Source organism: Crocodylus porosus, unplaced genomic scaffold, assembly GCF_001723895.1.
Source record: "Crocodylus porosus isolate Cpor-Errol unplaced genomic scaffold, CroPor_comp1, whole genome shotgun sequence".
Classification (NCBI taxonomy): domain Eukaryota; kingdom Metazoa; phylum Chordata; order Crocodylia; family Crocodylidae; genus Crocodylus; species Crocodylus porosus.
Window position 1 is genome coordinate 249979170 of NW_017728886.1, and position 13756 is coordinate 249992925.

General features: G+C 42.8%; 1 protein-coding gene across 2 annotated transcripts in view; it reads left to right on the forward strand.

Annotated features, from left to right (window-relative positions):
* COL14A1 (collagen type XIV alpha 1 chain) overlaps positions 1–13756 on the forward strand; it is a 184646-nt gene that overhangs the window by 136245 nt on the left and 34645 nt on the right. For both annotated transcript variants that reach the window (XM_019552346.1, XM_019552340.1), the window contains exon 40: positions 761–814. In XM_019552346.1, coding sequence (XP_019407891.1) covers positions 761–814 — 54 coding nt within the window. The remainder of the gene's footprint in view (positions 1–760; positions 815–13756) is intronic.

Sequence of the window (13756 nt, forward strand, 5' to 3'; positions counted from 1 at the left end):
CGGACTAGATGATCTGCTCAGGTCCCTTCCGACCCTACAAACTATGAAACTAAGTTCCCCACCTTTTAGTCCTGAAAGATATTAATAGTTGACTCCCAGAAACTTTCCTTATAAATATTTTTCCAGCAGTATGAATCATATCTACAGTCCTGTGATGGTAGTAATGGTCCCAGAGCAGCTTCAGCATCTGTTGGCATAGAGGGAGGATTTAATCTGAACTTTTTGGAACCTTGCCAGGCAGAGCTCATTTATATCATGCTTGGTCAAGTCTTTGTTTCTTTGATATTAATGCACTGAGTTTAGATAATATGGTAATGGATATACCATTATAAAAAAAAAAGAGGGAGAGAAGGAAATATGGTTTTAGCATACAGGTCTGATATATCTTGGTGGACTTACTCTGGCATTAAACTGACATGAGGTCTGGCTCTCTTTTAAGTGAGTTGTAAAGAAAGCATGGCAGGATTTATCTGTGAACATTCTTTGCTGTCAAGTAATATATCAAAACTGAAATAACTAACTGACTCTGAAGCTTGGTCATATCAATAAGCCTTATTTATGTAATCCTCGTTTTGTTGAAATACAACATTACCTCAGAGTCATAGACCCACCCTCAATCACCCTGCTGCTTATCTCAGCCTGTGCTTATCCTCAAGCTTGTGATGCCATTACATGTAAAGGAGGCTGTGTTGTATTATGCAAGGTTGTTGCCATTCTCATCTTCCTTTAATCATTTTCATCTTCCTCTCATTGTGTACAGGGCGTCCCAGGAGCATCAGGATCACCTGGACGGGATGGAACTCAAGGTCAAAGGGTATGGTAAACCGGACAGGATTTCTTACCATTAAGAATTTCCATTCCATCAATGATGTTAACCATCTGTGCAAGTTGATTTTACAATGTTACTTAAGATAACTCATGTCTTGTGTGTATTCTGAAGACTCTTCCTTCTGACAGCTATACTGAAAAAAGTCATCAATTGAACTTTTTAATTATGAGTAGTGTTATCAGCTAATCAAGCGATGCAGTGAAGAAGTGGAGCTTCACCAATGGTTCTAAGATTCATGCTAGTGGGCATAAGCCACAAACTATATAATAATATCTTTGTAAGATGTCAACCACTTGGAGATGGGTGCTCTGTGGGCACTTTGACAGAGTGTAATGAATGAGATATATCATATGCAAAGACATGTTAAATGTTTTTAATGACAAGCAACCTGCTTCTTTGGTTTATAAATGCATAAGATATCTGAGATGGTTGTTGGGACTGAATCTGAGAGAAGTGAGTCAGACTGTGGAGTGAGGATATGTGATGAAGAGTGTAGTGTTAAGTTAAAAAAAAAAAAGCTGGTCAGTATGTATGTGCCTACTATACTCTTACCACCATGTTCATGTAATTGTTCCTGTTCCCTGCAGCTGGTTTTTGTCTTTTTAGATTGTTTTTCAGGACTAGAGTTGTATCTTCCTGTATGTTTGTAGCAGATTCGTTATAACTGCAATCTGTATAAATAATGATGATAATGGTCTATTTTAGATTTATACCTAGTAGATCCCATGCTTTAATGCTAGAGTTATGGTGGAATAAGGCTTTTTATTAATTTCAATAACAGTGGAAGTGTCTATATGAGAAACTATGTCACTGTAGCAACAAGCAACGGCAATGTAGCTCATTGTTACAGCGATATAGTGTCTGTGGGCATGAACCATGACATTGCTGCTACTGTGCAGTAGCAATGAGCTAGTGCGCAGTAGTGCAAGTACTGAAGCAAGTACTAAAGCAAATACTAAATGACTGTACAGTAACAACTGCACAGTCAGGTGCATGTGTAGATGTCCCTAGTAAGTCTGATGGCATAGTAAGTACTATGTAGGTATCCCTCTCATTAACACTACTATCCCAAGCAGTTATTTCAGCAGAGAAGCCAGGAGTAAAATGGGATACTTTTATGTCTATCAGGACAGTTTTGAGGAGTGCTGGCATTAAGGAAGCTTGTTCTGATGGTGTTTGTTTGGGAGAAATAGTTATCTTCCACATCCAGCATTCTTAACCTGAAGCTCAATTTTTTGCTGTTTAAAGATATACTGTGGGTAAAAGATTATGTATGTAATAATTGTGCAATCAAACGTAGCTGAATCTAATTGTTTAGCATTGCTAGTTACTAAATAGCAAACAAAATTACACAGAAGTTTGCTTTTTAATTAAAATAAATCTCAAGAAAGAATGAACTAAGGATAGTAGCTTTGATCAACTTTCTTCTGTTTGTGGTAAAATTGTCAGATATTTATATTCTGGCTGGTAACCAAAAATAAGGATCTAGCATTAACTTTTGTGGTTAAATAGATATGTGCTTCCACCTTTTCTTCAGATGCGACTTTCAGAGAATCATCTCGTCAGTCTAGTCTCATTGAAACCAGGCATTAGAAAGTAATCCCTAACTGATTTATTAGCAGTTTTGGTACAATATATAGACTTAAATTGGATTTATTTCCCTTAAAAATACTTTCTCTACGTTTGATTTAAAAACTTTTGATTTAATCTCTACTTTGATTTAAAATTTATATATATTTATGAAGGCAAGGATTTATGTGGGTGATAACGTTTAGTACACCAACTGTATGTTTAGGATAGACTTAGACAAGATTTTGAATGCAGTGCATCCTTCTTCAGGTCTGAGGAAAAAACAAAAGATTAAAAAGTTTTCTGTGATATTGGAGGAGAGAGAAATGCCCAGGGACAGCTGACAAGCACATCACAGAAAAAAGGATAGCTTGATAAATGGAAGATCGGGACCTTTCAAAAGCAAAGAGGGTCATTATCACCTGTAGTGTAAAGAAAGATTATCTGGAATTGGGTGGACTGTAGTATGCCATGAAGTTAATATCAGTCTTTCCAGCCAGATGCATTGAATTTTTTTATCTGGTTTCACTTTTTGAAGATATTTGTAAAGTTTCCCTGGCCACAAAGATAGTGAGGTTACAATACTTTTTGTAATTGCAAAGAAACCATGGAGCTTCCTCTTTACTCTTCTTGGCATTAAGATGAGAGCCAAGTATATAAGGATCTGCACGATGATGATCATCTTTGAACATTAGGCATGCGATTAATTTAAAGCAAGTGAATAGTTCTTCTTAAGTTAATATAGTATTTGGGGCGATTGATAGTTTCTTTCCAAAATTAAGAAATAAATAGAATGTAAAAAGATAAAGATTTATGCTGAGTTATGCTCCATTCAAAAGCAACATTTTGAGCTAGCTGGTTCCAATTTTACAATTGAATTGTAAGCCAAGCATGAGATCAGAAATGTTACTGTACTGTATGAAAAAACCAAGCATCAGACAATCTCCTTATCTTTAAACCTTTTCTAAGTTTGTTATTTTTCCTGTCTTGTCTGCTACATATCTCTCTTTCTTTCTAACATGTCGTTTTTTTTATTGCCTGCTCGCCTTTTACTGTCTATATAGGTTTTTTCATTCATACATATCTTTATGGTTCAGCTTCAGCACTGAGGAGATAAGTGTGGCCATTTGCATTCTTGCTGTCATGTTATCTAACCTCATTCAAAGTTTCTCTTTGAAAATCTCTACTAATTAAACCCCAGTGCCTCTTCCATAATAAACTATTTATTAATTCAGTACATTAAACATGTACTTTGTACAGGTCAAGTACACAAAGCAAGTCCAGGGGATGGAGGTAATGATGGTTCTTAGTATTGTTAGGACCTGTAACACACGTTGATGAGTGTGTTACAGGTTCTCCATGCATCCAGTCCTTACAAGGTGCACATCTGTTAGAAAGCCTTGGCTTGCACTGTCAGCTGTTTTTGAGTTTAGTAGTAGAGGTCCTCAGCTCTGTGGGCCAACAGTTCAAATCTGGATTAGTGCTCCCATCTGGAGAACTCAACTGGCTCTAGTGTGGAAAATTTTTGAGGAAAAAGGATGGGGTAGATGAAGGCTTTGATTAAGTCAGGGACAAGCATGTGACTCATACTGGAGACAGCACCTGTATTTCTATTAAGGATGGGAAACTGAATCAGTTACCACACTTCTTTGCTATGTTCAGTGTGTTCTGGCATTGGTCGAAAGAACTAGGTGAGCCATTCAGTTCTCACAGAATTTGGCCTAGTATTTGCTTAGAATTGATGCTGTTATCACAATTTCTATGGCAACATAGAGTCATATTATATACACAGGATGGTAGGCTATGTTCTCCATTCTGTTACACTCGTTCTGTGGTGATGTAACTCCATTTATTTTCATATTATACAGTAGTTTTATGTTGACATAAGGGCAGTGATTGCAGGACACAGTGTATTTTGAAGGGGAAGCTAGTTTGCAATGGAGTAAGCTGCAATTCTAAGACATCTGCAAGAATGGGAAAGGGGAATTGGAAACTTGCTGTAAAATGAATTGTTTTTCTGTCTAAAGTTCTCTTTGTCAGGCTTTATTCTGTAAGACAAGCTCTCTACTAATTTTACAGCCATGAATATAAAACAAATATGTTATTAGCATGGAGGCTTTCCATGTTATTTTTAACTTCTTATTAGCATTTATTATTCACTGAAATATTTTAGGCATAATAGCCCCACTTCAGCAAAGCTCTTGAGTATGTGCCTAAATCTCATTGACCTTAATAGAAGTTAAGCACATGCTGTAGTCCTTTCTTGAATATAGACTAATATAATGATGTTTTCAAAATATCCCTGAACCCAGATCATTTTGTTCTAGTTGCAGATTATCAAGATTACTTTCTTTGTTCCTTTCTGCTTTGTCTTTGTCGGGGAACAGGGCCCCAAGGTCACGGTGGGTCGAGGGTGGCGTTGGAACACGACAGGTGGGATTTGCGGCGATGAGTCTGAGTGGTACGGGACACGCGTATGGTTTCAAATAAGTTGGATTTATTCACTTGCACTTTGGTTGCGTAGGCAGAGCTGCTTTCTTCAGTTACAGTTACAAAAACACAAACGGTAACGAACAACAAAGTGGTCTGTTGGCCTACGGGGTTCACGAGCAAGCCCTTGCGTTCTACCCCGAAGGATAGGGGCGGCTGCCCACTCGCTAGTCCCAGGGCTGGTCAACAGCTCATTAACGGGATGAACAAATAACGAGAAACAAAACTGTAACTCGTTGAGTTGTCGTGACGCCAGTCCAAGTGGACAACGAAGAGATGGTTGTAGCCAAAGCCAAGATCGAAGCCGGGTGTGACCAAGTGAAACGGTAATCAAGTTGAGATGGGACGAGCAGAATCATAGTCAGAATCAAAAGTCCAATCCGTCCGGTAACCATGAGATCAAATCGAAGAACAATCGTAAACCGAATGCACCGAGGGAGGAGACCAGTGGGCTGGTAGGCCCTCCTGGAGAGCAGTCCCTGCTGTCGCAGCCTCTGCTTCCAGGTGGTATCTCTCCTGACAGGACAGTCCCTGACAAGTCAGCCTCTGTCTGTCAGTTGAGCGGGTCTCCCCCCGAGGGAGGGGGTTCACCAACCTTTTATAGCAGCCCCGTAGCCAATCAGGCTGCTTTCCTTCAAGAAGCTTCTGGAGTGATGACCTCATGCTCCTGCTGTTACTGAGCATGCGTCTGTGAGGAAAGTAGGTCAATGATGACTGACAGGTCCCGAGGTCACCCAGGGGGCACGTGCTGGGTGAGCCCTGGAATTTTCCACTCACAGAGTTGGTATGCGCATGTCAGTTCCAGCTCTCTGTGTTGTCAGCATACAACCATAATCTTTACCACGACAGTCTTAATTTCTGATATTTAGGATTTCAAATGTTTATTGCAATCAGCTGATGAGGGTCTATTTGCTTTTCTTTTGTAGCTTTTTGTAATTTGTTTGTTCAGTACAAAGTCTAAAGCTTTTCTTTTACATGCTGATAATTGTTATGTAGTCTATTTATCTAAATAATTGGGGGTTCTTTTACAACTACATCTAATAATGTCTCCTCTATCTAGGAATGTCCTTTCCACTAATGTTCTAATTACTAATTCTAGTCATGTCCCTCCCATTAATACCTTTTAGTGTTTATTTCAAAATGAACAAATCAAAGTATAACCCAACCAGGTGCATAGAATTAAAAAGGAAATCAGTTTCGTAACAGGTTGTCCATGCTATGAAATAAAAATGCAATGCAATTTAAATGCAATTTAAAGGTTGAAAGAATCAAAGTTTGTTTTCTGCTAATAAAGCAATCTCTCTAAGTAGCCATGACAGTATTTTTAAACAGGCTGGTACCTGGATTAAAGCTAGATTTGAAATTCATAGTAAGAACTGCCTCCCTTTCCTGTCATAGGCTTCCTGATATTCAGGAAGAAATAAAGAAGCTGGGAAAAGAGAAATGCTTTTGGCTTGCTTTAGTGCTAGTGATGTGGCACATTTGAAAGTATTTAAGAAGCTCTCTGTCCTCCACCCTCACGAGTTTGTGACCACTTTCTCTAGACACAGCTCAAAAGGTGAAAGTTGAACTGTTTAAGGCAGTGAGGTTGCACTAAGATCATGGTGCTTTTTAGCTCTGGCATCCCTTTTAGCTGCATCTGTTCGGTCTCCAGTTAGATTCCCCTGCCCCTTCACTTCCTCCAGTGAAGAACTGGATTTTGACTGGCTCTTGCTGAGATGTCCAGGCAAAGCGTGAAAAGAAGTTTCCTTTCCCATGTCCCCCAAGGCCTCCACACAAGACCCAATCACACTGAGTACCCATTCTCTCCTGAGAGACACAAGCCACTTTAGGGATCACAAATGTGGATTGTGCCTGTGGTGTGCTCCCAGCTTCCCCATCCCATTTGGACTCTTACCACCTTCTGTTTTGGTGTCCTGGTCCCCTCTTCCCTAGTTGTTTTCCCACAGCCTCTTTTTTCCTCCAACTGAGATTCCTCTTGTGCACCAGACTTCTCCTGAGCAGAGGCAAGATAGACACGTTCTTCCCAGGTCCAGAATCCAAGAGGATTTAGCAGGCAGGCAGGTGGTCTTAGAAAAAATCCTGCATGCACTTCTCCATTTCTCTGCTAAGCTTCAGGGGCCATTTGTAGATGACACTTTAAAGAGGGTTTAAAGTGAGTTAAATGCTTTTTGCACCACTTTAATGGCATTGCTGTTTGCACATTCCGCAGTGTATTGTGAGTTAATTGCAGCCCCTGTAGCACATTTAACAGTGTAATATGCCTTAAATGACTTTGGGAAGTAGCAAATGACTTTGGGGCACTGCAAAGTAAAACACCCCCAAGGAGTTTTAGTTTCCTATCTTACAGCTGCAAAGGGAAGCACTGGGCTCTGTACAGGTCAGGGGCTCTGCAGGCAGCCCAGCAGCTGCCTGGGAAAGCAGGCTCCACAGAAGGAAAAAAAAGTGGTGAGACTGATCTTTTTTTTCCCCTGCAGCCTGCCTGAGCTGCACGGGGCTCCGGTGCTTCCCTCTGCGGCTGTGGTGCCCCTTGGGACTGCCCAAGCCAGGTACCTGTGGGCAGCTGCTGCCAGGGGGGGCGCTGCTGCCACAGAGGAAAGCACCAGCCTCCCCCCTCCACCCGCAGCTCGAGGACCACTTCACCCTTGCTACTACAGAGTTAGGTAAGGATTAGGCTCTGACATGGGTGTACGCAGCACAGGGGTTTATTTTGCCCTAAATTGAAGTAGTGTTTTTAAAAACCCATTGCTTCAATTTAGGGAAAATTAAACCCCTGTGTCATCCAGAAACAGCCAGGGAGCCTAGAAACTATGTACATAGCTGTAGTAGATCAGAAACATGTGGGAGACTGAGCGTCTGAGTCTTTACTCTTCTTGCCAGTGTTAGCTTAGCTGCCAGGTGCATTTCACTGAGAGTTCAGTTTCATTCTGGGCCCTGGTCCAGGATGGCACGCCCATCTGTTTCCTCCCCTCCCTGCTCAGCTGCATGGGTGAACAGGAGGAGAGGGCAGCTATGAAACAGCAAGAGACCAAACTGATGCAGAAAGGAAATTAATTTTTATTTTTGGCAGTATCTTATAACCTATGGAGGAAATCTTTCAAGTGATTAGCAAGGCACATGACAGAAGGCCTTCTGAATTTTGAACTCCAGGGGATAAATGCAGAGCAGCCTGCTATCTGTTACCTATCAGAGGAGCTAGCATATCACTTTTACTTTTAGTAAGACAAAGGAGGCAAAAAATCTAAGTTGCCATTACTGTGCTGTGAAGTGTATTTGGCTCCCACTATTGGCTTTCCAAACATCACCATCACAGTGAATGAAGGTGTGTGTTGAGTAGCAAAGGATTCCAAACATCACTTCTGTGGTCTTTTCTTGAGTTAGAAATGCTTTGGTGTGGTCCAAAAACAACACAGAGTCTTTTTCGAACTGCCTTGCAGCTCCATGTAGCCACTACTAAGTGAGTTTATACTTTTTTAGTGACTTAGCCGGTTAGTTTTATATTCTGCCACAGAATCACTGAATTGGCACAAGGGTTAAATCATTACAAACAAATTCCTTGCAGTTGGTTGAGTTTGGAAGGAAATAAACATTTTTTTAGAACTTTTTATAAAGTAGAAATCATAGTTGAAGCTCTCATCTAATAATTGCATGGTGGCTGTGGAACTTAGTTTGTTGTTAGGTCTGTGTAAAGCTTCGGTCGCTGTTTTGATTTGGCAGAGATTCAGCCTGATTTGGTGGCCAAATCTGCAAATCCGAATCAAATCAGAGGACCCTTTAATCTCTCCGAATTGAATCAGAAACCTCCAAATCAATTCGTGGAAATTCGGAAAGATTCGATGATTTTGACATAGACACAGCTTTAAATGTTTTTTCTACATACCTCAAGGTGCCAGGCGGCTCATGAATGCTGAGATGCTGGGGCGCATGGAGGTCCCACAGGAGCACAGTGGGGTGTCCCCAGTGCGCTTGTCAGCAGACCCGGAAGTGGACCAGAAGCACTTCCAGTCCATTTCTGGGTCTGCTGGGCAGCATGCACCCTCGCCCCCGCCCCCCCCGCTCAGTGACTGGTGCCTCCTGGGTCTGGGGGGGCACCCGGGGTTTGCCCCAGGCTGATCACTGAGCTAGAGGAGCGCAGGCCCCCTCCCCCGCTGTGCATTTGGTGGTGGACCTGGAAGTGGACCAAATGCACTTCCGGTCCACTTTCGGGTTTGCTGCTAAGCACGTGGGGGGGCCCCCCACAGTCCTGTGGGATGCTCCATCTGCCCCACCATTTCAGCATTCATAAGCTACTCCTGGTACCTGGAGGTATGTAGAAAAAACATTTAAAGCTGTGTCTATGGCCGAATTGCTGATTTTCTGAATCACCGTTGAATCTTCAGATTTGGATTTGGCCGAATCAAATCAGGACATGATCCAAATCAACGAATCAAATCACTGTCCGCAATTTGGGCTGAATCTGAATAGAATACGGTCCATTTTGCACACCCCTATTTGTTGTCCTTATTCAGACAAGCCTGCAGCTTGCTTGAATTCGTGTATCCATTCTTATTCCCCAGCCATTTTTCTGATCAACTCTTCAGTTTTGCAGAAGTGGCTTTGTAGGAATACGTACTGCAAGACTGGGTTCACACACTTCAGTGGGAGCTTTGCCTGTATGGAAGACTTCATGGTTGGTCCTTGCAGTGAAAATCACCCTCCTGCAGAGGACAAAATGAAGTCTGAGCACTACTTAAACTGAAGGGGTGAAAATATGGCTCCATTGATTCCAACACAACTAGAAATTCATCCAAATATTAAGCAAGATCTAAGTGCATTTACATCTTGTGGAATACACTCCTCCTCTGGGTGAAGCCAGTCCCTGATGCCATGTTCTGACAGATACATGGCTGATACTTACCCAATAAACAAATCAGGAGAAGGATATGCCATAAACTAAATAATCACCGGCCTTCAAACCTAATCTGCTTCCATTTAGGAGAGTTTTAAAATTCAGGTGTTTGGTGTGGGCTTATCTTTCTTATATGCACTCAGTTTTGTGGCATATTGCTCTTGAATATGCAGGGGATCAAAATTCAGCAACTGAATATAACCACGTGCTTCCAGATAGTTCCAAACTACATGGAGCAGGGGTTAAGCTTTCAAAAAAGGCCTCAGTAATGTAGACAATATATAATGTCCCAATGTTCCATGGTTTTGAATACCACACTATGAGCCCACACAATGTTTCATTCACCTCTGCAGTGTGCAGACCAAAAATAATGGTGCAAGCAGCCAGAAGAAATAATTTTCCATTCTTTCCACCAATTAATTCCAGTAAACTCCTTCCCAAATTAAATATGTTCAAAATTAATCTAAAATACCTATCTGCCGTCAAAGAATCTGAAAAACATTATCTGTGAACCTTCATGGTAATGTAAACAAAAAAGACCGGTCTTTTACTAGTAGCTTGGTACAAGAAAGTTTTGTTTGACTCAATATATTAATGACAGTTTTCACACCTAACAAATATAGTAGGAGACAATTTTAAATAGCCAAGAGGTACAGAAACAGTGCCAAGAGAAATGCACCCAAAAGTTTTCAAGGGGACATTCTCCAGCTGCCAAAAGTAAGAAGTACTGCTCAGCAGGAAAGAAATCATGAGGTTTAATATTAAAGCCTCGCATTCAAAGAAGTATAATTTTTCAGCTTACTGGTGGTTCCTGGCATATTACTAAATAGAATGAAAAATGAAATTGTGGCATCTTTTTATTCACTAGCGTAGTGGACTCTCTATGGCAAGGATGTCAAATGTATAGGCCATGGGTCAGATCCAACCTGCAGAGCTATGTCACCTGGCTCATGGAGCCCTTGGACAGGCCAGGAATGCAGGGCCAGGAAAGGCAAGGATGTAGCCCACCACTGAAATCTAGGGTACAAAGCTCCATCGCACATGAGTTTCAACAGCAGGAGGCAAGCAAGGATGTTATCCCCGGCAGTTCCCTGATGCTACTCACCTTGCTGCCACTGACATTTGCCTGATGCCAGAGGTGGGTCCTTCCTGCAAGGAACCCTGTAGTCTGAGAGAGGGAAGACAAACCAGTGTGGGAGGACAAATCAGTTTGACACACAAGGTTTATGCTTATGTTTATACCATGGCAGCGTGTCCTGAGATGACTGTCCCTGACTGGCTCCCATCTGCATGCTCCGAAAGTGTTAAGTATGCTGGTGTCCCACAATAACTGTTATCAAGACCCATGTTTCCAACATGCTTGAGAGTGGCCACTGCACATGTGACTCCAAGTCCAGTCTAGTTGGAAGGATACCCATTGACTTCAATAAGAATTAGACTCAGCCCTGCAAGAGAGTTGCTTAAAAAAAGTCCATCCTATTTTTAATACTGGAAAGCAAACTGCTTGTATGCATTCACAAATCATATTCTCCATTATTAACGTGACTAAAAGTGGTAAAATTCTATTCTCATGCCTGGTTTTGGATCAACATTTGAAAAAATGTACTGTTTCTGAAAGCATTTTAGACAAAAAAGACTTCCCCTTCTTGTTTTTAGTATTAAGCAAATTGATTGCATGTCAAAGTATCAGTTTTAAGTCACTAGGAAAAACAAACAGGCATGCTGGTTTGCATTATCTTAAGAAAGTTTTCCATGCTGCATGTGTCACAACTTTTTTTGAACTCTAGTAAAAATTAAAAATGAGGGGCACCAGCAGGGCTGTGCAGACAGTGGTTTGCAAGTGAGAAGCACTGGCAAGACCAGGGGGCTTTTTTCTACTTAAACTATTTACTGGGTTGGGACTGACCATCAATGTTTACAAATGGGTCCTGGTATAAAAAAGGTTGAGAACCACTGGACTAGATGACTTCCTGAGGTCCTTTCAAACCCTAATTTTCTATGATTCTGTTCTTCTGTTTTTAAAAAATAGATTGATGTAGACCAGGGGTGGGCAGTTGTTCAGCTGGAGGACCACTTTATGAATTTTGGTGAGCTACAAAGGGCCTCAGTAGGAGCCCTGCTCCTTGACAGGTGCCCTACACTCTGGCCGCCATCTTGGAAACATAACCCTGTCCCCTAACCCCTGACCTTTGCCACCAGAAGTCCCTCCCCTTGCCCCTGTAAGTACTCCTTTTGAGGAGAGTTGTCATCTTGGAACTGGGAAAAAAACACAAATCAGATACTAAAAATCATATATCTACTATAAAGTATTTTAATTTTAGTTCAAAAAATATTTTTGTCCTGATTGATGTGTTTGCATAGTGTATATAGAGGTGATTACATAATAACTCAAAAATAAAGTATTACTCTTGTATATTGTGTGTGAAGAGGGATTGGGGGAGTGGGTGGATGTATATGGAGGGGTGTGGGGTTTGTGGTGTATATGTGAGTAGGTGTGTGTGGGGCTTCTGAGAGGGTGTGGCTATGTGTGTGGGAGGGTGGAGGGTATGTCTGGAGGTGTGGGGCTTGTATCTGTGAGAGGGTTGTGGGTGTGTGTGGGAAGGGAATGGGCGTGTGTGAGGTTTGTGGGGTGATGGAGGGACCCCCACATGGCCCCTCCATGGCACTCACCCCCTGCTGGTGGCAGTGGCAGCAGCAGCAAGTAACAGGTCCTCAGGGGTTTTGTGGCCCATGTAGGTGCAGCTGTCAGGCAGCGTGTGGCTCCAGGCAGTTCTGAGAGCTGCACATGACAAGGATCAGAGCCAGGCCAGCTCACCTGTATTGCACAGGGCTCATGTGCAGCTCCCAGAACTCATGCCACCGGGGGGAAGCCGCACATGATGGAACTGACTTCCGTCCCTGCTCTCTACCATCATGTGCAACTCATGGGACTCTGGGAAGCAGGGATTGGGGCTCCCTGCCATTTCCAGCAGAGTCTTGTGATATGCACATGGTGGCAGGGAATGAGAAGGCAGCTGGCTCCATCATGTGTGGATTCCTCCCGGTGGTGCATGGGTCCCAGGATCTGCATGTGAGCCCTGTGTGATAGAGGCAGGCTGGTCAGGCTGTGCTCCTTGCCACCATGTGCAGCTCCTGGAACTGGTTGGAGCTGTGTGCGGCCCAGCAACTGTGCCTGCACGGGCTATGAATGCTCCAAGGGCCCACTGCTTGCTGCTGCTGCAGCTGCCACCAGTGGCAATGGGGGCTGTGCACCATGGGGGAGGCCATGCAGGGGCAGGTTCCCACAGCCCCTCATCCTCCCTTACCCCACAAACACTCAAAAACCTGCTCACTCAAGCTCTGCACTCAAACCACCCAGCTCCGCATGGGCTTCAGGCTCGATGCTCCCACTAGCTCCAGCCCCATGCTCTACACTCCCACCCAGCTCCAGCTTCCCTACCTGCTGCCTGTAGTGAGTGCTGCAGGAAGAACACAACAAGGAGTCACTGGAGGCTGGGGAAGCCAAGCAGTAGCAGTGCCTGTCTGGTGGCAGTAGCAGTGCTGTCTGGAAGCTTTGTGCAGTGGCTGTGGCTGGGGCCTTCCCACAGAGGAAGGTGGGAGCAAAGTGTGCTACCAGGATGGGCAGGTTATAATTAATTTATGGGTGCCCATGGACTGGATGAAATTGCCTGATGGACTGGATCTGGCCTGAGGGCCACATTTTGCCCACCCCGATGTAAACTGACATTTATTTCAGTCCTTATTATTTCTTTTAATCATTACTCCTTATTAAAGTGAGGAATCTGATATTAATTTTGAAATTTAATGAATCATCTGAATATACTGTTCAACAGGAAAATGTTTTCCAGCATAGTCTTGATATAGATTTCATAGACATTAGGGCGGGAAGGGACCTCGGAAGATCGAGTGCAGGCCCCTGCCCAAAGGGCAGGAAGTCAGTCGGGGTAATAGGCTCCCAGCAAGATAAGCATCCAATTTAC